The sequence below is a fragment of the Rattus rattus genome, chromosome 15, assembly GCF_011064425.1.
Source record: "Rattus rattus isolate New Zealand chromosome 15, Rrattus_CSIRO_v1, whole genome shotgun sequence".
Taxonomy (NCBI): Eukaryota; Metazoa; Chordata; class Mammalia; order Rodentia; family Muridae; genus Rattus; species Rattus rattus.
The window spans coordinates 10,423,420-10,446,163 of NC_046168.1; the positions used below are offsets into that span (position 1 = coordinate 10,423,420).

Genomic DNA, 22,744 nt, shown 5'->3' on the forward strand with positions numbered 1-22,744 from the left:
TGAGAAGAAACAGGGAAGTGGGGTGCTAATAGTGAAATATGATTCCTTTAAAAGCTAGCTTCACAATCTATTCCATTAAATAAAACAGAAGTAAACATTGGGGATTTTGGTAGATCTGCACAGAGAACTGTATTCTACAAGGCTACAGACATAGTCAGAGATCCACTGAGCTCCGTCCCGTATAGACCACGGGTCACTCTTGTAGAACTGTAAATGTATACAGAATGAGTAAACTCAAGGCTTTGGAGGGTACCTCGAATTGCATTCATATTTTATTAGTAATATTTTCCTAGTGGAGACAAGTACAGTTTCCTGATTGATGTCAGACCTTGCCCGGGAAAAAGTGACTACCTTGCTAAAATTACACAGACCTTATCTGTCGGAAGATGATTCAATTGCAGTGTCCTCGTGTATGGGAGAGGAAAGCTGGAAAGTCAGAGGGAAGATACATCTGATGGAAACAGAGGCCGGAGTGGTGCATTGCTGGACGAGGTCCTTTAGTCAGGGAACGCAGGTGGCCTCTCAAGGCTGGAGAGAAGGCAAGGAAATGGCTGATTCCCCAGAGAGCCTCTGAGAGGAACGAGTCCTGCCTGCGTTTTTATTTTATCCTGGGAAGATTTCGTTTTGAACCTAAAGCCCCCAGAATTACAAGCAGATACATTCCCATTGTTTTAAGCTGTCACACCGTTGGCAATTTGTTGCAGCAGCAGGAAAGCAATCCTGGTGGATTTGTGGAGGAGAATCTCATTCTGCTTGCTTAGGAGAAGTGCAGGACTTTATAGTGTGGGTTTTCACATCAGGCAGAAGAAGCCCGCAGCACTGCCAAGCTCCCTGAGTGGTGATACCTTGTACTCTCTATGGTGTATGAGCAGGGCTCCTTTATGGTTTATGCTGCTGGATGTGTGTCCCTGATGGGCAAGCAATGTTGCTGCTTTGCAGAGCTTGGGTTTCTTGCTGTGAGAGAGGGATGGGGAGACCTGTTGGCCACTAGTGTTAGAATTTAGCACAGTTGTCTTGGTTTTAAACATTAAGATGTTGAGACTAATCAGAGGATGGAAGGAACCAGGCCACCTTTGAGGGTTTCAGAGACAGTTATAAATGGAGTATAATGCGGTAGAATGGATAGCTGCTGTCAGGAGTCACAGATATCTTTGAATCTCTTCCTAAGGAGATTCCCATGTTTCTTCCTAAAAAAATGCTGAAGTTGCTTATTAGCCCTTAATATCTGAATGATTCTGTTTTGTTTTACTATAACGGAACACCCGACGCTGGGTAATGAGTAAAGAAAAGGTATATCTGGCTTAGTTCAGGAGTTCGAAGGCATGAGGACCTCATGGACGTTGGCACACCGGCAGCAGGTATACGTCTGTGGGAAGGGGAGATCACGTGGCAAGAGAAGTGGGACAGATTACAAGAGACCACAATTGTTCATTTATAGCAGCTTTCTCCAAAGAGCTAAATACATCACTTCCTCCTGGGGCAGCTCCTTCAGTGATCTAACTATTCACTATTAAAGGTTCTATACTATACTAAAGGTTCCAAATACTGCCATACCAAGGAGCAAGCTTTCAACACACGAGCACTTGGGCGGTAATTAGCTGTGTTCAAACCATAGTAGGAACCTGTTCTGTATTGAAAGTAAAATGCCTCTGCCCTCAGCTCTTATGAGTGCCATGGGACCAAGCAGATTTTCATGAACGATCTCCATAGATTAGAAGGCATAGGGCATGTAAGTGGCCTCTCTTGTGGGAACTAGAGTGAGGGAAAGCAGTGCTCATTGTCTTTTATCAAGTAGGAGGAAGGGAACGGTCTGAAGGAAAGAGGAGAGAAAGTCACAAAGGGTCTAGATTCTTACAAATCCTCGGGAAGTTTTGAAGAAGCATATGATGACATTGGATCAATAGTAAGGGTACAATGGGGTGTCCCAGCCAGTCCTGGCCCCTGCAGTAGCAGTTATAACCATGCTGTCTCTCAGTATTAGAGTTGAGGCTCCCCTAATTACTCTTTCAGAGGCGGAAGTCTCAGACTCTTGGAACTTTTCTCAGAAGACAGAATTGGAACTGTCTCTGACACTCATGCCTCTAGACCTGCCATCCTCTGACTTCAGGAAGTTACAGAAGGGGAAAGATCCCGCACATGGGTAACAGTGACACATGGGTGTCCTCTTCCTTCAGTGAGCCAGCCCTCGGCTTCACCAGAGCAGTTGGAAAGAACGTCTTGTTCCTGGATCACTCCCTTCGCAGACACCACTGTCCCTCTTCTGTCACAGCGCAGAGTCCCAGTGCCTCTGTCCTGAGTGGCGTCACCTCTCCCTCTGGGGTAGCTCTAAGCTCCTTCTTTACTCTTCCTTTCCCAGCAGAGGTCTCATGGGTTCCTCCTCTTCTTATATCTTCCCGTTGTTCATCTTTGCTTTTTACGTCTTTTGTAAAGAGGCTGCCAGAGGCATGCTTTGCCTTTACAAAGAACCCGCCTTTCTGCCGCGTTCACGACTGTGGCTTACTCTTTCTTGAAATCTTACTTCGTTATAATGACAGCCCTGACTTCTCATTTTTTTCTATTTTCAGACTTTATTTTTTCTGGTTATTCTTTATCTTCACTCTTCCTCTGCCTATCCATGAGACACTGAGTTTGGCCTTTTGTTGTTTGTTTGTTTGGTTGGTTCTGTGGTTCTGTGTTTTTACATGGGCTTCATATTTAATAGACAAGCACTTACCACTGAGCTCTACTGTCAGCACCAAATATGGCTACTCATCGGGGCTTTATCCTTGATTCCCCGTGTCCTAACTCTGCAGAGGTCCACGCATACAGTGCTCCCTCCAGATGTTCTGGTGTTGAAGGTAACCTTCTCCACTGAGCGTGGGCAGACAAGCTCTCCCTTCTCTGCACACTTTGCATCTAGATGCTGTATTCTGCAACGGATATGAGGTCTCACCTGCTCTGTATTTTAGAAAATACCTAGACTGCCTGACGATGTTGCAAAGAAGGAAAGCTTTCCACACTTCTTACACATGGACCTGTCTGTGTCTGTGTCGTCTTTAGGTACCCGGTAGGGGAGCAGAGGACAAAGATGAAGCAGGAAAATCTATCAGTGATCCCTTTGACTGTGGCATATATGCAGTGTAGTGGTCCAGGGAGAATGAGGACAGCAGATGAAGGGAGCCTGAGGAGGAAAACCACAGGAAGAATTGTTTCCCTTCCGGGAATGACAGGGGCATCCTCACGAGGCTATGTAATGCCGACAAGCTCTCATTTTCTGAGGATAAATATGTGTTCTTTCTGGGCCATGTCATCTGCTCCGTAGATAAATTGTTGTCTAAAGAGTGATAATTTCTGCTCCTAATTAGTGTCTCCAGCCCAGGTATCTCGAGAGACATTGCCGTGTGCAAAGACATTAGACTCAAGGTTGAGGGGGTCTGGCTTTAGACTACGTTCTGCTCACCCCCACCCCCACCCCCAGGAGAGCTGTGTGGCACTGGGTGAGCCTTTCTGAACTTCTGCTTCATGCTCTGCAGTCATACAGTGACAGTACCAGCCTCACGGGATGGCAGTGAACACGGAAAACACCTCTCTAAATGGCAAGGCTGGTGGCTTAAATTGTGCATCGAGCGCACGTGTCAGGTCTTCCTCACCGCTCGGATGGCCTTTCAGTGCCGCAAATGTACCTTTGAAGTGAAAACTTCTTTGTCTTCCCCCTGAGGTCTTCTCTGCTCTCTCATGTTTCTGAGAGCAATGTTTTTTATTTTCATCTACTTAAAAAAAATATTTACCTTGCATATGATTCGAGGATATATCATCATGACTTTGGAAGCTGCAAATCTTGGCTTACTATAAATATTGATATTGTAATGCCTGTCTCATCACTCTCAATGGGCTCATTGAATTTAAATTTAATAATTGTACTGCACTTTGTCTTCTTTCTTTCCTTTATCTCTTCTGTCCTTAAATTTGTATTTTTCTTTCACTTTCTCCAAAAAACTTTATTCTCTGTAGTTACAGATTCATTTATTGAGATAAGTCGGGCTATCCTCCAATGTACTGTAGCTGAGGCTAGCCTCAAACACCTGATCCTCCTGTCTCTGTCTTCTGAGTTCTAAGATTACAGTTATGTGCACCATGCTGGGCCCACTTACATTTTTATCAATAAAAATATTTATCCTTAAAATATTGTAGATATGTACATTGAAAATTCAAACTATTTCCTTGAGAAGTTAAAAACCCTAGTTGTTGAACGCAAGTACAATTTTCATATAATTAATTAAAGTATTATACTAGTATTAAAAGGTTTTTTTGTAATTATGTGTCTGTGTACATCTAATTTTTTTGTAATTATGTGTCTGTGTATATCTATAGTAGGCGCGTATACATGAGTATGCAAGCCCCTGGATGCTGTGACTGTGAGATGCCCACATGGGTGCTACAAACTGAACTCAGGTCCTCTGCAAGAATAGTGTGTGCTCCAGCTGTTTGGCCATCTCTCCAGCTCCGGCAAGCCCTCATAGTTGCCTCTTTATGTCCGTGAGCGAAGGTTTTGATAGTAAACGATTGTTTAAATCAAACCCAGTGGGCTGTGTCTTGCAGCAACAGTAAATCGGCCTCTGAATCTCACTGGTGGAACACAAGGGAGTCTTATTTATTGCTCTGCTCAGGGCGGTCTTCTTTAAGTCACACGAAAATCAGGTTCCAGCAGAGCGTTTCTGCTGTATTATCACCAGGGCATCTTCCAGCCAGGGCTTTTTTGCAAGCGAAACAACATCCTCTAGGTCATCAATGAGCTGGCTTCCAATGGTTTAGGAAAGGTCTGGAATTTTATTCCCCAAGAAAAGACTTCCGCCAGAATATTCTGAGTTCCCAGGAAAGGTGGTGAGCTGTGGTGTGCTGTACTTCTCTGGGCCACGTTGTGAGTTAGACATTACACATATTAGAGATTAACTAGGCAATTAGAAATGCCCATAATTAGTTTCGTAAGACTTCCATCTAAACCAGGGTGCTCCTGAGAGGGAAAAGGGCTATCATTAAAAATTAAGCCTGGACAGTTGTGTGAGCAGGGCTGTTAGCCTCTCAACCATCTCTCTTCCCCTGTGTGTTACATGCTATTTGGAGGTTGGTAGGAGGGCTCAGCGGGTGAAGGTGCTGGCTGCAGAAGCTTGGCAACCCAGGTTCAACCCCTGGAACCCACAAAAAGGTGAGTGGAGAGACTCAACTCTGCACAGTTGTTTCCCGACCTCTACATGGGATCCGTGGCTCAAGTGTCTGAACATAGACCATGCATGCACACATATAATAAAAATCTTGAGATGCTAGTAGATTCGTTTGCATTCCCATAGATGTTTTGACTGGACTTCCTGTCTTTAATCCTTACGTTTTCCCAATCTTGGTTGTGGTTTTCTCTCAGAAAGCCAACTTTCATGGTGTCTCATTGTGGCTTAAACATCTTTAATAGGATTCCCAAAGAGAAAGCCTCAACTCTTAAGTGATGTCTTACAAGCCCTTCAGGATGTACAACCCTTAGTTACTCTTCCTGGCAGTGCGAGGGTGCAAGTCACCCAGGCCCAAGTTCCTGGTGCGTGACTGCAGGGCTCCTCTGCTCCTGCCAGCATTGTCTCCAGTGCTCGTGTGCTGCCTCCCTGCCTGACCACCTGCTTGCTCTCCCCTCCATGTTCCTGGGTAAGTCCTATCACCCATGTCTTATCACCCACATCTCTGACTTTTTTTCCTCCTTTACCCTTTCCCCCACTGTCTAGGAATGACTTCCATTTTTCTTCCTCTCACACGTTACTAGTGCCTTGTTTATAAACGTCCTGAGATTGGTTATCACCACCCATTACTGCTGGGTAAGCCTCTGAGCTGGTTTAGGAGGAAGATCTCTCCCCCTAATCCTGTGTGCAGACCAGGCAGAGGGTAGAGCTTCCAGAGACAGGTACCCGCCCACATTCCTAACGGTGTCTCCACGCTATCATCATTCTTGGAATTCCCTCCCCCAACTTCTTCCACTTAAAGCACATTCTCATTTAAAGCACAGTTTACCTTTCAAAAGTGGCTTTACCAAGAGGTGGGGGCGGTTGGTTAGCTTAGAAATTTATGGGATGACAAGGTGTGTCACACACGTGATATTTCTGATGCTCTGGCAGCTACGAGGTGCTGCTTGAGCAGCTCTTGTGTGCAGCGAGTGGGTAGTGCGACGTGTAAAAGGACAGGTGTGGCATGCGAGGACTTGGGGGACGGCTCTCTGTGGCGGGACGGCTTTGGACCTTCATTTCTGTTATTACATATAATGACGCTCGTAGTAAAACGTGTTTCTCTGTAGTGCATAAGCCATGCTTAACAAAATGGGAACAGACGGTGTTTTTCTGAAATGCTCCCTGTTTGGAGGGGGTCTCATCTCTCTTGAGAGGTCTTACAGTACATCGTGGGAGCTGACGTGTGTAAAAGGACCCTGGGAATCACTGTGAGGGAGCTGCCAAGTGGGCTTCATGCTTTCCTCATGTAGCTCCTGGGAGAAGCAGAGCTGATTTGATTGATGGAGTTTCTTTGTAGGCTGTGTTGGTTTTGACAGGACGTTGTCAAAGTGTGTGAAAGACTTCGATTGCCCTAGAGTGGGCTTCTGCCTTGTTCTGTTCTCCCTTTTCAGCCTGTCATTAGAATAGGCAATGGTGTGTCTTCTGCAGGTCTCTGTCTCTGTCTCTGTCTCTGTCTCTGTCTCTCTCTCTCTCTCTCTCACACACACACACACACACACACACACACACACACACACACACACACACACACACAGTGTGTGTGTTTATCAGGTGTATGGAGAAGGAGGGATTGAATTCTTAAAAGATCTTTATTAATGGCACTCAGTGTTCTCAATTTAAAAAAAACAACCCAAGCTAGAGTAAGGCAAACAGGTGAAAGTGGTAAAGGCTTAAAGAAAAGCTAGCAGAACTGAGACACCAGCAAGAGCACAAACACTTAAACATGTACGTACGTGTATGTGCATAAATAAAAGACGAGGTATGGCGTGGTAAACATTCTTCTACCAGAGAAACAGACGGCTGAGAAATTTAATTTATACCGTATTAGTTTTACAAAAGGGATCCTGTTGATTTTGTTTCCAGTGAACACTTGATTAAGTTAGACTGCCTTCTACCTAGTTAAGTCAGTGTAATCTATAAAGGATAGAATTTCAGATGTTTAATTGAGGATGATTGTGTTTGATTCAGATGTGGAAGCAGCGGCCTAGTAGTTAATGATTCCAGACCCTTCCTTCTTCCCTCCCTCCCTCCCTGCCTGCCACCCCTCCTACCTGCATTCCTTCTTTCTTTTCTTTTTTGATACGGGAGTCTTTCCATGTAGTCCAGGCTGAGCTCTAACTTGCCACACCTGCCCATAAATCCATATAAATCCATATGTACCACCGCACTTGGCCTACACATCCGATTACCAAGGAGGACTTTTTTTAAATCTGTAGAATTATGGTACGAATCTCTGGCAGATTAATTAGCTTTGATTTAACTTCGTTCTGAACCTCAAGAGGATTGCGACTGCTATGTCCTCCATGAACGAATAGACAGGCGGATCGGGCCATGACAGCCAAAGTCTGCTCTTGCTGTCTGTCTTTAATTTTCAGGAACCAAATGGCCAGTCATCTTTTAGCTGTACCGTCTATTCCAGTCATCTTTTAGCTGTACTGTCTATTCCAGGCAAGAGTCGCCGAGGACTCGTTGAGGTTGGCGTATGCTCGTTCCAACGGCTGCCTGCTTTTGAGGTGTGTAAAGCTTGACGTATGCCTCATGAGTTAACAGTGATTTACGGTTTAGGGGTCCCCCGGTCAAGATAGCTCTTGAGTTTCTTTTGGGGTTCAGGATATTCTCTGGGAGGTAGTTATTTAGGAAGTTTCTTTCTTAAACCCATCACCTTTACAGCCTTCCTCTCACAGCTCTGGCCTGGCACTGTGTTTGCTGTTTCTCACCTCAGTTTAATTAAGCAGCCGATCTTCCCTGGGCAGCCGCTGTACCTCAGAAGGGAGGTATGACGTCCCTGGTTCCGAGGAGTTTATTCCCAGGACAGAGACAGTAGATGTTCAGATAGCAGGTGGAGAGTGCTCTGGTGTTAAGATGACATTGCACAATGGCGGGGTGTGGGGTGTGGGGTGTGGGGTGTGGGGTGGGGTGGGGAGGTGTCTGCTGGGTGCTCAGCAGTCATCTTGGAGATCAAATGATAGTTGAATGATACGAATAGGCAGGCTCATGGGGTGGTGGCATATGCCTTTAATCTTAGGACTTGTAAGACGGAGGCAACAGATCTCTGTGAGTTTGAGGCCAGCCTATCTACAGAGCTAGTTCCAGGACAGCCAAGGCTACAATAGAGAAACCCTCTCTCAAAAAACTTAAAAAAAAAAAAATAGGAGTGCCATGGTAGGCAGAAAACAGATGCACCTTGGCCCTAGGAAGGGACAAACAGGTATCTCAGACCTGAAGATATATCACGGTCAGAAAGGGCGCTTCATATGGGTGTGTATGTCTCGCAGCCTCTGTAGGCTGCGTGTTGGGCTGGCATTAGCAGTGGAAAGCTGAGGAGGGATGGGTAATGGGTACCGTCTGATGGAGAAGCTGGGTTTTGGGTGGAAAGTCAAAAATTGTATTATTTGAGGTAGGCCTGTGCCGCAAACGTGCTCTGCCAGGTCCTCGGGCAAGCACAGCAGCATCCCAGCTTTGTTCCTCTCCGTGTCCATTGGAGCCGTTCTGGAGCAGCACTGTCTATGCCGTGCACTTGGCCTTGTTCAATCCAGAGGTCAGTCAGCCGGGCAGGAGCCTCGGAACAAACTGGGTCCCAGTGAACAGTCTCAGTTCTGCTGCCTGAGCGTGGACCACAGCGAACTGAAGGGAGAAGGCCCAGGCTTCTCAACTGTGAAGCTCCTTGTAGAACTGCTTGTACTGAAGGTCTTTCAGAAGCCGTCCCCGCAGTTTTCCACATAAGCAGGAAATACGTCCCTGAATGCATGAAATATGCTGATTTTTTTGGAAGTTTATTGTACTGAGACATAAATCTCTGAAACTCGAAAAAGAAATTGTACTTTTTCTAAATGTAAATATTTTAATTATTCCTAAATGTAAATATCGTTCCCGTGGCTTCTCCAGATTCTCCTTTACTATGCTATAAGACTGAGGCTTGGAGTTCAGAGTCTCATCAGATTTGAGTCTGGGCATTTTCCCTCAGATTTGCCTCCTTGAGTACATAAGGACATATGATAGCATCGAGTGACATGCCGGGCAGAGCAGGGCCTCCATCTGGGCCCGTCTATAGACGGTGAGAAAGAGGAGTGACTTCTTGCGTTCGCTCAGCGGTATGACGCTGTGCCCATTACTACTGACACCAGCTTCCATGTTAGCTGCTCTTCTGTTGCCATGAGAAAGCAGCATGGCCGCTTAGAGGAGGAAGGGTTTACTCCGCCTATGGTTCCAGAGGGATAAGGGGGCTGTCATGGCGGCAGGCAGCAGGTATGGCAGCTGGAGCAGCGGGTTGAGAGGTCACATCTTGAACCGCAAGCACGAAGCAGAGAATGGACTAGACATGGCTTAGAACTCCCAAAGCCCTCCCCTAGCAACACACCTTCTCCATCCAGGTCACACTTCCCACGCTTACTCAAATAGCGTTACCAACGGGGACCAGGTATTCAGATGCCCAAGATCAACGAGGGACATTTATCGTTCAAACTCCCACGGTTTCCATTTGTTTATTTTATTAAGTAGTAATAATAATTATTATTAGAGATAAAGTCTTACTCCGTAGCCTGGGCTAGCTTTAAACTCATGACGACCCTGTCTGAGCTCTCAAATCCTGGGATTACAGATGTAAGCCACCGGGTATGACTTGAACATTTCCATTTAGAAAGGAGGGGGAAAAACAAAGGAGGAAGAGGAAGAAGGAGGAGGAAGGAAGGGAAGGAGGGAAAGAAGAGGAAGAAGAGGAGGATACACCACAAAATAGTAGAAAAGAGATAAACGGAGGCAGTTATTAGCCCAGACAGTTTTCAGTTTCTAATCTTGCTTACATTTCGTTTTTAAAACCCAGAGGCAGATTTGCATATACTTACAGGGTTCAGTACGACATTTTGGTTTTGAGGTCAAGCCAGGCACCTTTAGCTCTTTCTTGGTTTTACTGCCCTGGGAGCTGTCCGTCGTGGTGGGCGGCTCCGATGTCCTGACCGTGGCTCTGTTCTCTGGATTTCCTTCTATTCCATAAAGCAGTAGTGCACGCTTGCAGCTGAGTAGCGCTCCGGTCTGCTTTGCTCCTGACGAACACTGAGAGGGCAGAGTCCTGGCTTCTCCGCCATGCTGGGGGAGAAGGAGGCTTAGTGTAGGTGGTGTCCTTAGGACGTCTAGGCTGATCCGTTTCCTTGTTCCTCTGTCTCCCCAGGGGCTGGCTGGGATTTCAGGTTTATGCCTCCACACTCAGGTGCATAATTATGAGACAAACAGAAAGCATCTTTGTGGGTTGCCTACAACTTTACTAGACCAAGGCAGCACTAACCGATCGCTTTGCTGTCAGTGGGTATGTCCTGTTCTTCTGTTCTCTGAAAGGCTGTAGAGGAACAACACCCTTAGGCTCCTTCAAGGAAACCTTTGCCATTTTGAACAGATCTGGGAAGCCTCGTATGGAATATTTTTGAGGCCTTAATATAAAGGTTTTTACAATTACGTCTTGTTTTCCTGACAGATTCTGGATCCAGTCTTTGCCTGGAAGCTATTTTTTAATTGTAGCACTGGCTGCCTTCTGATAAGACAGGGAATGAGAAAGGTTTATTTCTGAACTAACTCTCTGTCCTGGCCTTTAACTTTTCTCCTCCTCCTCCTCCTCCTCCTCCTCCTCCTCCTCCTCCTCCTCCTCCTCCTCCTCCTCCTCTTCTTTTCTCTCTTTCTCTCCTTTCACTCTATTGTACGCAGGAAAGTGAAGCCACTGGCACTTTCTCCAGTCTGTGTGGAGATCTCCCTATCTGGATCACACAGTTCATTAGGTCCTGGTCTCGTGTGTGTGTGTGTGTGTGTGTGTGTGTGTGTGTGTTAGCAATGGTAACACACACACACACACACACACACACACACACACGTATAATTAGGTTCCTTTCTTCCCACTTCTTCTGGTGAAAGCCTCCAAGACCCCAGGCTTCCACTGATACTCCTGTGTACGGTGTTTCCTGTTGCTCCTCCTTCTAAAGTCAGAGAGGAGTGACTGAAGTAGGCCCTGCTCTGGGAGGGCCCTGCCCGATTACCACAGGACGTTGGCTTGATGTCCATCTGCAGGGAAACTGCTGCAGGCTGCCTCCCAGAAGAGAGAACTGATCTGACTCATGCTTTGCATAGTTTCCCTTCCTAACTACAAAGGCAGGGGGTCGATGGGGGCGCAGGGCGGCATAAAAGGAGCTGTTTAAGGAACCCAGGAGAGGGTGATGCCGATTACCCGAGAGTGTGGAGAGATGTTTGGATTTGGTTTCTCTTTGGAACACAGAAGCCAAAAAGGTTTACAGGTAGAAGAGGGTTTTGACCTTTAAGGCCTGAGACTCTAAGGAGTATCCGAGTGGAGATGGGATATTGGCAGATACACGAAGAGGAGTTCTGGTCGGGAAGCAAGAGCCTCAGGCATTTCGGCTTTTCCTGACTGAGAAGCTAAGTAGCCAAAAAAAAGGACTGTGTGGCCAGAGGGGAAGGGGTAGGAGGATAGAGGAGCACTATCTCAGAACCAGAAGGTGAGCATTTTGAGTGATGGATGGGGAAAGGATCTGTGTTTGCGGATTGGGGGGTGCTGTGTGCCTCCTGGTTTCAGGAAACACAGGAACACATGGTTTCTAGTCTCCTGCTGCATGCACGGTTTTTACTGTCAGGGACTTGTGAGTCTATGAAAGCAGTTGCTCGTTGGTAGCCTATAGAGTCAGAGTGAGGAGTGCTGTGATACCCGACAACCGCATCCCCCGTGAGTGGCTGAGACAGGAACACCGTTGCTTTCCGATGCTTCTGTGTAAACGGTTTCCTGTGTCGTGTTATTTAAAATATGACAGTTACCTCTAGGCTATGTGTCTAAACACATAAAAGAATGAGACCTAGGTCTCATCCCATAAATCTCTTGATGTTTCCCTCCCTGCTCCTCGTCTGAGATGGGAATTATTTCTAGTCTGATGTATTTTGGTCAGGAAATAAGTGCTCAGCCTATGCTGAGGATTCAAGGAGGCTGAGAGGGGTAGAATATAGAACACGTGTTGTTCTCCCCACCTGGTTATTATTTAAAGCACGGGAATGACATGGACAGATATAGGAGACCAAAGCCTTGGGCGGGGAGTGTGGGGAGGGCACTTCCGAGGCTCTACTCAGTGAAGGGGCTATTGGCAGTTGATCTCTGCTGAGGGAGGTAGAGTCACTTTGGTAGGGGGTAGTGATGTGGCCACTGGTGGATTATACATGCCCCCAGTGGATTCCCTCACAACCATCTATATGTGGACAGCACTAACTGGACTGGGATGATGATGATGATGATGATGATGACGGTGGTGGTGGTGGTGGTGGTGGTGGTGGTGGTGGTGGTGGTGATGGTGATGATGATGATGGTGATGATGACGGTGGTGGTGGTGGTGATGGTGATGGTGATGATGATGGTGATGACGATGATGATGAAGTGGAGGAAGAAGAGGAGAAAGGAATTGGAGATACGAAGTTGGAAGGGGAAAGAGACAGTTTGGGGATTTGGGGAACATTGAAGGAAAGTAGTCAGGGTATATAGGTAGAATATGTTACAACATTTAAGATAAAAATATGTTACAAATTTTCAGAGAATTTTGTTAAAGCAACCTTTTTTTTTTTGGATAGTCATGGTGGTCACAGCTATAACTGGATGGGTTTCTGAAAGAGAAATTAGGCCAGTGCTACCCCAAGCTACACAGTGATACTCCTCTCCCAAATAAAGGAGTGGGTATGTGGTTCAGTGGTAGAATCCTTGTCTAGCATGCACAAGGCCCTGGGTTTAACCCTCAAAGCAAAACAAAAACCAAAAAACAAACAATAACAACAACAACCACAACTAGTCAGTATGATGAGGGATGGCCAGGAACGATTTTGTAAGGGAAACGTTGATGTCACAAGAAGAAATTCACCCTGCTGTGTCCTGAATAGCTGAGACTGGCAGGGGTGAAGTGGATCATGGGGTGTCTGTAAGATAACAGGAGAGTGTGGCACAGATGCAGGCAGGTGGGTAGTTGGAGGGAGGACTGTGTTTGATCTCTTCTGACTGCTTTAGGATGGCAGAGAGAATGCCAAGGGGTCGTCTAGGTAGAGAGTATGATTTAGTGGGATTCTGTTGGGCACTATGGGCAGTAATGATTTAAATTGATACCCCTGATTGGTTCAGACGTGAACTGTTTCTCCATTGGCTCATGTGTTACAGACTTGGTCTCCATCCGATGATGTTACTAAGAGGTTAGTAGATCATGAAGCCGTTAACTTCTGTGATGGCGTCATCTACTGATAAGTTCATACTGAATGGACTTTGGGGGATAGGGCCAAGCTGCAGGAGGTGGGTCGCTGGAGTTACAGCTCACAGTGTTCAGACCTGAGTTCTCTTTGCTTCCTGCTTACCTGAGATGAAACTAGCCATCCCCTCATGCTCCTGGCACTGCAGAATGATATGCCACCATGTGTACCTTAAACCACATGTGTTCGGCCATGGTGACATGGTAAGTAGTTAATGTAGAAATGACCTAATATTCCGATGTTGTGATGTCCAAGTCTTCAATTGTGTGTTACCATTGTGTGCCTGCATAAGGAAGACATGGTCAGTTGACTCTGTCCATACTCAGTGGACACTACAGAGGGGAGGATGTGTAAGGGACTTGGAGATGATTACAAGAACCTGACTGATGGCTGATGAAGGACGGAGTGAGGGGCTGAGGAAGTGACAATGGAGAGCTAACTGGACCACTGAGGCTGATGTTTTAATGTGGTCAGAGCATTAGAAGAGGGAGCCAGAGAAATAGGAGTTGCTGAGAGTAGGAGCCAGGAAATTCAAGTTTCTAACCAGACTCTTCCAGAGAGTAGAACGTTATCAGTTCTCAGAACCCACGGGACTGTGCCGTAGGGCGAGTTAACTGCTCCGTGTTTGCGTCTTGGTTTTAAATGGTGACTGTGGTAGATTATATGGTGTAGAGCCATTAAGAGAGTCAACGAGTCTTAATAAAGTCTTCAGTAGTACCTGGCATCTGACTATGATGGGATATGATGGGAGAGGAGTAATTAGATTCACCAAGTCCCTTTCTGTTGATATTTCCCAGGGTCTGTGAGTGACCATGATGGGGGGCGGTGGTTCTTTATGAGGAGCCAATAGTGATTTGTTGAAACTCACTTCTGCTGAAAAAAAAATGGGGCTCCCTCTCTCTGTGCAGATGGTTCCAGGGACAGGCTGTTGTTTTTGTCCACACTGAGAGGTTGCTCCAGTATAGAACTCAGGTTTTATTCATACCAAGGAGCAAATTAAAGCCATAACCTCTTAATGTTGATTAGAGTCCTTCAGTTCTGTACCCAGGGGTAATGAGCAAAGTACAGATAGCTGTTGTCTCAGGCTTCGTGGAGTGCGAGTGTGAATTATGTTGAGTCCTTAATTCCCCAGAATGACCTATTCTTCTTCCCTTCCTTCCTTCCTCCCCTCCCCTCCCTCCCCTCCCTCCCCCCTCCCCTCCCCTCCCTTCCCTTCCCTTCCTTTTGAGATCTGTGACACAGACTCTTTTGACTTCTTAAATAAAGAAATTTTCATTATTTAACATGCATATGGCAATACTTTGTCATGCAGAAAGCAAGATTAAACCCTCCCCATGGCATAGGCCTGTAATCCTAGCCACTTGGAAGGCTGAAGCAGAAGAACCATTCAATACATATTTTGAAGGCTGGTGTCTTAGGGTTTTATTGCTGCTATGCAACACCATGACAAAAAACAAGTTGGGGAGGAAGGTGTTTATTTGGTTTACACCTCCAGATCACAATCCATCGTTGGAGGAAGTCAGGACAGGAACTAAAGCAGGGCAGGAACCTGGAGGCAGGAGCTGATGCAGAGGCTGGATGCTGCCCCCTCTCCCCCCATTGATCACTAATTGAGAGAATGTCTTACAGCTGGGTCTCATGGAGGCATTTCCTCAAGGGAGGCTCCTTCCTCTCTGATAACTGTAGTTTGTGTCACATTGATGCCCAAAGCCAGCCAGTACAGTTGGGATATCGATTAGTGAACAGTATGAGAATTTAAAATTTTAATCCTGAAACTTTTGCCTAGAAAATTGATGACTTGTGATATTATCAGCTAAGGTGCATAAAAGAAACCCATGGCGTTCAGCCAAGACCGTCAGAGACAAGGAAGGTTCTGTCAATTTCTCCTAGTTACACCAGTGCTGTTATTAAGATTGACAGGCCAGGGTGGAAGGATACCTGGCTGCTTGCCTTGTGTCCTGGAGAAAGAGTGAGAGCAGTAGGACAGCGGTCATGCTGAGCAACTGGGTGTTTGGGGTTTATGGTAATAAGCAGGCTTCATGAACCGGGAATGAGACAGTGTCTTAGTTAAGGTTCTACTGCTGTGAACAGATACCATGACCAAGGCAACTCTTATAAGGACAACATTTAACTGGGGCTGGTTTACAGAGGTTTAGTCCATTATCATCAAGGCAAGAGCATGGCAGCATCTAGGCAGGCAGAGTGCAGAACTGAGAGTTCTGCATCTTCATCTGAAGGTTGTTAGCTGAACTCTGACTTCCAGGCAGCTAGGGTGAGGGTCTTGAGCCCATGCCCACAGTGACACACCTACTCCAACAAGGCCACACCCATTCTAACAAGGCCACACCTCCAAATAGTGCCACTCCCTGGGCCAAGCATATTCAAACCATGACAGAAAGGTATGTTTTGATTTACTGCTATCTTTGTATAGAATAGGATCCAGTCCAGTTTGTGACACACACACACACACACACACACACACACACACACACACACACACAAGAGAGGGTTTAAAATAGAAGGGAACTAGGAGGAAAAGTGACACCGGACTGAGATGCTCGCAGTGAATACAGACTATTTCTCCTTGGAACCATGTGACTAGGCAAGACGGCAGTGCACCCTAGCCCAGTCCGGAAATGCCACACCCTGGTGGTCAGCGTCACATAGTGCGATCCTGGAATCTTTGTGTATCTGTTTACTCCCACACTGTGTAGGTGAAAGGACTAGAGTAAGCCCCACTTTTTTTTTTTCTTTCTAAAAATTATCTATCAGCCTGAATTTTGTTGCTATGACAGTACTCGCGTCGAGACTGGTACATTACCAAGCAGATTCAGTGTTATGTGTGATCCAAGGGCTAGATGTCCAAGATGAGACAGGCGCACTAGGCCTTGTGCTGTGTCATAACGGGTGAACGAGAGGAAGAGGCAAAGCCGGAAGAGAAGCCTTGCTTCGTAACAACCCTGCTCCCATTCGTAATCCTTCCCCAGGAAAGCAGCATCAGTTCACTCAGGAGGGCGGCACCTCATGAACTAATCATCTCTCCAAGGTCACACTCTCTCCGTTACACTGGGGACCAATTTCATCAAGAGCGTTGGGAGAGGACAAATGGTGTCCTAACCACAGCACCGTGCTCGTGAATACTGATGCCATAGCTACCGGGCAGCACCAAATGTAATACGCTGGCTGCTCCCTTGCAAAGGAATATATCGTCACCCAAAAGCAGGTTCACCCACCTTAACCACAGTTGGGAGGGTTAGGGAGGTGGTTCAGTTGGTGAAGTGCCCTGACTTGGGTTCCCCAGCACTTACGTAAGTGCTGGGCAGGGTGAGGCTTGCCTATAACCCCAGGGGGTGTGGTGCGGTTAGGCAGATCCCTGGAGTTCATTGGCCAACTAACCTAGCCAAGTTAGCGACCTGCAGGCTCAGTGAAAGACTCTGTCTCAAAAAAAAAAAAAAAAAAAAAAAAAGGTGGAACAGAAAATTGGGAGGAGTTGGGAAGGACTATGACAAATACATAGATACATAGTATGCATGTATTAAAGTCTCAATTAATAAAAATATACAAAATATATAAGAATGAGGAGAAGAAACTGAGGACATCTGATACGGACCTCTAGCCTCCACATTCTTCTGCACAAACACACAGGTACACCACATCCACACAGACACACATGTATTTTATAACACACACGGGCATTTGATACAATTAATGTGTATTTTTCTAACAACAACACCAACTGTAGCATAAACAGATATAGGATGTTGGGGTGATCTTTATAACAACACAAACACAGAAGCATTCCCAACATAAAATATAACAGACATGTATTTTATAGCAATATAAGGTTCTTTATCCCCGTACATAAATCTTGAGGAGTTTTTAATGAACAATTGTTCAGTGTTTTTCTCTTAGTAAAGACTTTTTGCATTTCCCTTGGAGTTTTCTTCGTGTCTAATTTTAATAGCATGCATATACACATTTTATGTGCTTTTCTCGTGCTCTAGATTGTAATTCTGTGTCTGTGTGTCAGTAGCTAGGCTTTAAGTACCTTAAGGTTAAAGGCAGGCCCATCTTACTTCCCAGGACGGTGCCTGGTGTGACGTATAAGGGGTGTGAATAGAGAGTGTTCTGTGCATGTTAAGCAGTGTAAAGCCTAGCCTGGAACCTTAAGATTGGCACCGTGCGTTCAGTAGCAAGTGTCTGCACCCTTTTTCCTCCTGGGGTTGAGCAGCAGCCTGGTATGTTCAATGTGACCAGACACGCACTGCGCTTGATGGCTTGTTGATAACTCGTGGTGACAAGTGCCGTCGGACGGTGGCTGCTGTTGTTCCAAGGTCATATCTTTCCCTTGGTTGAACATAAGTGTATTTTGCATGTGAGGATGTTGGCTTGTGAAGCCTGGTAGATTGTGTTTATTATTTACGTTCCGGAGCATTTATCATTGTCTGACCTCTGTCACCTCTGCCTTCCATTTTGATAAAATGAGATTTGTGCCTGGCAAGCCCTGGATGGATGCTTAGGGATCTGACGTGCGGGGAGTTGATTGAATGGCCTTTGATTGAGTCTTGCTTTGTGCAGAATTGTAATTTTTTATCTCAGCTCCAGGGCTTTATTGTGCTTTTTTTTACATAAAAATTTAATCATTCTCATGGACAGAGCTTAAACTGTCCAGGTTATTATTACTGGGCTTTGTTTGATACACCATGGGTTCCTTCCTATCCTGTTGAGATAAAAACTTCCTTTCTGGTTTCTTCTCATGGCCTTTTCAGTGTTAAAAAACAAACAGTTTTCTGAAGTCAGAAATCCAGAAAATAACAGTGTACACACGCATTGAGCATCATGGTGCACCATTGATAGATGAACTTTTATGTTCTTGCCTATCAGCCAAAAATAAGCATTAGAAAGCAGTTCATTACCCGGAATGCCTTGAACTGAAGAGCACATAAAATTTGATACTTTGGAATTATTTTAGAAGATAAAGTTTAGAAGTGTTGCTCTTACTGGGTCCTTCCTGGTGTCAGTCTCCCCTCCCATTCCCCTATTCCTCCTTTGGTGCTGTCTGTCTCCTCTCTCTGTCTCTGTCTCTGTGTCTTGTCTCTCTCTGTGTCTCTGTCTCTGTCTCTGTGTCTTGTCTCTCTCTGTGTCTCTGTCTCTCTCTGTGTCTCTGTCTCTCTCTGTGTCTCTGTCTCTCTGTGTCTCTGTCTCTCTGTGTCTCTGTCTCTCTGTCTCTGTCTCTCTGTCTCTGTCTCTCTCTGTCTCTCTGTGTCTCTGTCTCTCTCTCTCTCTCTGTGTCTCTCTCTGTGTCTCTCTCTCTCTGTGTCTCTCTGTCTCTCTCTCTCTCTCTCTCTCTCTCTCTCTCTCTCTCTCTCTCTCTCTGTGTGTGTGTGTGTGTGTGTGTGTGTGTGTGTGTGTGTGTGTGAGAGAGAGAGATACAAGGCCTAACATTAAAATCCAGTATTTGGAGTGCTTTACCTGTGGCAAAGATGAGGAGAACCTCTAAGGGCCTATCTGCCTCCAATTCTTGCTCTCATGGGCTTTTATGAATGGGTCACCAGCCATCAATGACATCTTGAGCCCAGCTTGGTGGCATCTAAGAGAAGAGACCCACTGAGCCGCAGAACTATGAGATAATAATAAATTGTTGTTGTTTTAAATCTCACCTTTTTTTCCCCACAATCTGTTATGTAGCCATAGAAGTCTAAGCGACTGCTGTGTTTCTTTAGCTTTCCCTCTGAAACAAATAGGCATACTTGAATTTTTAAAAAGTATTTATTAACCCCACACACGTGTGCACTTGTAAGATGAGTATGATATGTGCGTGTGAGGATGGTCATGCGCCATGTTCCATGCATCAAACTCAGGCTTGACAGCGATCGCTGTTACCCTTGGGCCACCTCAGCCTCAAACCTTTCTACTTAACACCAAAGGAAAGAAACAGTCCAGCTCCTGTGCTTTCGTCTCATGGGAAGGATCCTTAGTTTTTTATACAAAGGAGAATGAGTCTGTTTTGTGTCCTAGCACAGTAACAGTGGGTTGATTTTGTTGTACACCATGCACCTGAATTTCCCAGTGAACCAGAGTTTTAGCACCAAGACAGCTTCTTCTATCATAGTGGGCTCCCCGGAACCCCCCTGCTTCAAATAACTCTTCTGCTTTAAAGGTGACTCCAGGCCTGGCTGCGTGTCTGCAAGGCCAGACAGCAAACACTGTTTTAAGTTGGTGCGTTTGTGTCTGTTGGTTACTTTGTAACGTCTTAGGAATGTAACTTCTCACTGCCGTGAGAGACAGTGGCAAATGATGCAGATGAATTGAGGCTGGTGCTGCAGAGACGGGACTAACTGGGGCACTAGGTATGAAAGCTTATCGTATATAATGTGAAGTAGAAGGTAAGGGGATTGCATAACATCAGAACCACTATATATAACACTTCACCCAAGGCAGGGGGAGGGAACACTGGTAGATAGGTTCTCCAGGACTTTTCTTGTAGCCCCTGAATCTTTCAGGGGTGTCAGGGTGGAGCTGAGTGATCTCATGAGGATAAGGGCAGAAGTGCTAGGAGTTTGGAGGCCATGGTTGTAAAGTGCCAGCTCCTCCCTCCTTGCTGTAAGAATGGTGCCTTATTTAGACAGACAAAGATGGCAGGGTAGGGGCTGGAGAGATGGCTCAGCGGTTAAGAGCACCCGACTGCTCTTCCAGAGGTCCTGAGTTCAATTCCCAGCAACCACATGGTGGCTCACAACCATCTGTAAAGAGATCCGATTCCCTCTTCTGGTGTGTCTGACAACAGCTACAGTGTACTTATATATAATAAATGAATAAATAAATTTAAAAAAAAAGATGGCGGGGGTGTGTGTGTGTGCATGTGTGTGTGCATGCGTTCGGTCCTCCATATTTGTCTAGGATAAATAAATGATGGAAAGGCTTCATTCAGCTTTTTATCCCATGGTCCCTTCAGTGCCTTCTGTGGAACCTTTCTGCCTTCTTTGGGCTTCTGTGGCCTCTCCTTTCTCCTCTTGCAGATGGAGAGCTGAGGCCGGAGGCTTGCTTCTTTTGGTGATCTTTGTTTCACAGGAAAAAAAAAAAAGGAAGACCTTCTGCAGAGCCAAGAATTTTCCTATTCCTGTCTGCAATCCTATTCCTTAAAGATTGATTTGAATTAATAAACTGATACCTTAGATGGGCTAAAGCCGGTTCCCAGGAGTGAGCCGCACACCTTAATAGCAATCGAGTGTTGCATGGATGAGGGTGAGCCAGCAGATGAAGACTTTATGTGAGTTGCTCTGTTTACTCCGCATAGAAACGCGGTGGGGAGGGATATCCAGGGTTTTTCAGTTCTTTGTCTCCTATTGCATGATGATGGCCGGGAGATCGAGGAAGAAATCCCTGTGGATCTTTTGCTCCAGGGTTCAGGTCCTCAGCTGAGCTGAGCTCCCCTCGTGGATCCTGAATGATGATTTGAGTTGAATTGATTTTCTTCTTCCTGATACCCAGTAGCAACTGTTACAGGGCATGGAGCAGCTAATGAAGAGGTAGCCACTGCCTTCCAAGTAACCCAGCTCATTCATACGTGTCTGGCTGTTACCCACCCGACAGCGAGTGCAGGCCGGCTGAGAAGCATTTGCTGCCCTGGCTCTCCGGGCACCAGCAGCGAGTGCTTTTCTCTTTCCTCAGTGTTCTGGCCGCAGAGCACTCCTTGGTGTGTTTGCGGCTATGACATGTTGCATGGTTAAGTGTTTACGTGTCAACAACTATTTAAATGCCATTGGAGTAATGCTTGAGACATAGCCTTATGCGAAGGCTGGCGACACATGTCTAACCGTTATGACTCCCCTTTCTGTCTCACAGTATTGGCTGGATCCCGCAAAAACTCTCGCAGAACACAAGGAACTAATCAACAGTAGGTATTTGATTCTAATTTTTCTAGAGGGTGGTATGGGCAGGGTGAACTGTGTGTGATTTCGTTTAGCGCTGGTGAGGGAACAGCGGGACCAGAGAGCAGCACTGAGCTGTATGCTGTGAGGCTCTCTCCAGACTGGGGGGTGGGGGTGGGCTTAATTTAATCATAGACTCAGCCGATCTATGACTGTATGAAGAAGTCCTAGGGATGCACACTCTTCGTTTTTATCTGTGACTTTCCTGTATGTTTGTCTTTGAAACCTTAGAAAGGTGAAAGGCAGAGAGGAAAGCATTCGGTTATGGAGTGTTTGGTTATCCAGGGGACACCCCGTGACTTGTAACGTTTCTGTGACTTTGGACAGAGATCGTTCATTGTCAGGAGTTATCTTTTGGAATGGTCAATATGAATTAATTGGAAGAGTTGTTGTAATTAAGTAGTATTCTTTAATCTTTTTTAAAAGATTTATTTTTATTGTATATGAGCACACTGCAGCTGTCTTCAGACACACCAGATCTCATTACAGATGGTTGTGAGCCACCATGTGGTCACTGGGAATTGAACTCAGGACCTCTGGAAGAGCAGTTGGTGCTCTAACCACTGAGCCATCTCTCCAGCCCCATATTCTTTAATCTTAATATCCATACCCATGGTTTTTTCATAAACACATGCGCAAATTTAAGTATGCAAAAGAATAATCCTTTAACAAATTTTTGTGGTAAAATTAGGGAAGTTAAACGTTTGAAACATCTTGTGTGTAATTCCGTGACATTTCATAATTCACATTGTTGTGACTCTCCTCATCCACATCATTTTCATTATCCCAGACTGAGCTCTGTGGCTAACTGAGCATTGTATTTAAATTGTGACTGACTGCCAGTCAGAACTAGTGGGCCCCTCTGCCTTTATGATCTGTCTCTCCTATGCCTGTGGGCCCTTTCTCTGCGGTGATGTCAGTTGTGTGAGCTTCCATGGATCCCAGCACAGGAATCAGCTACGCCTCAGAAAGGAACTAGAAACCCGAACTGCAGGACCCTCAGGAGCACGTGCAGATTCTCTGAACATCAGCATCATTGTCACCTCTTTCACTTCCTACCTGTCTGATGGAAATCCACAACATTTACAAAGTATAGCCCTGGCCCATCTGAACCAATTAAAAACAATAACCCTCAGAAGCTCAGAACAATTTCAGGAATAATTATTTTTAAAAGTAACTTGTGGGTTTCTCATATAAGGAAAAACTGAGGTAATAAAAAATGTAAACTTCTTAATGGGATACAGTGTTTTATGCCTATAATCCCAGTACTGTAGAGGCTGAGGCATGGGGGTTGCCACCAGTGGAGGTCAGCTT

General features: G+C 45.8%; 1 protein-coding gene across 1 annotated transcript in view; it reads left to right on the plus strand.

The window, feature by feature from the left end:
* Positions 1–22,744, plus strand: part of Epb41l4a (erythrocyte membrane protein band 4.1 like 4A) — a 205,883-nt gene that overhangs the window by 92,392 nt on the left and 90,747 nt on the right. The window contains exon 3 of the mRNA XM_032885655.1: positions 21,345–21,396. Coding sequence (XP_032741546.1) covers positions 21,345–21,396 — 52 coding nt within the window. The remainder of the gene's footprint in view (positions 1–21,344; positions 21,397–22,744) is intronic.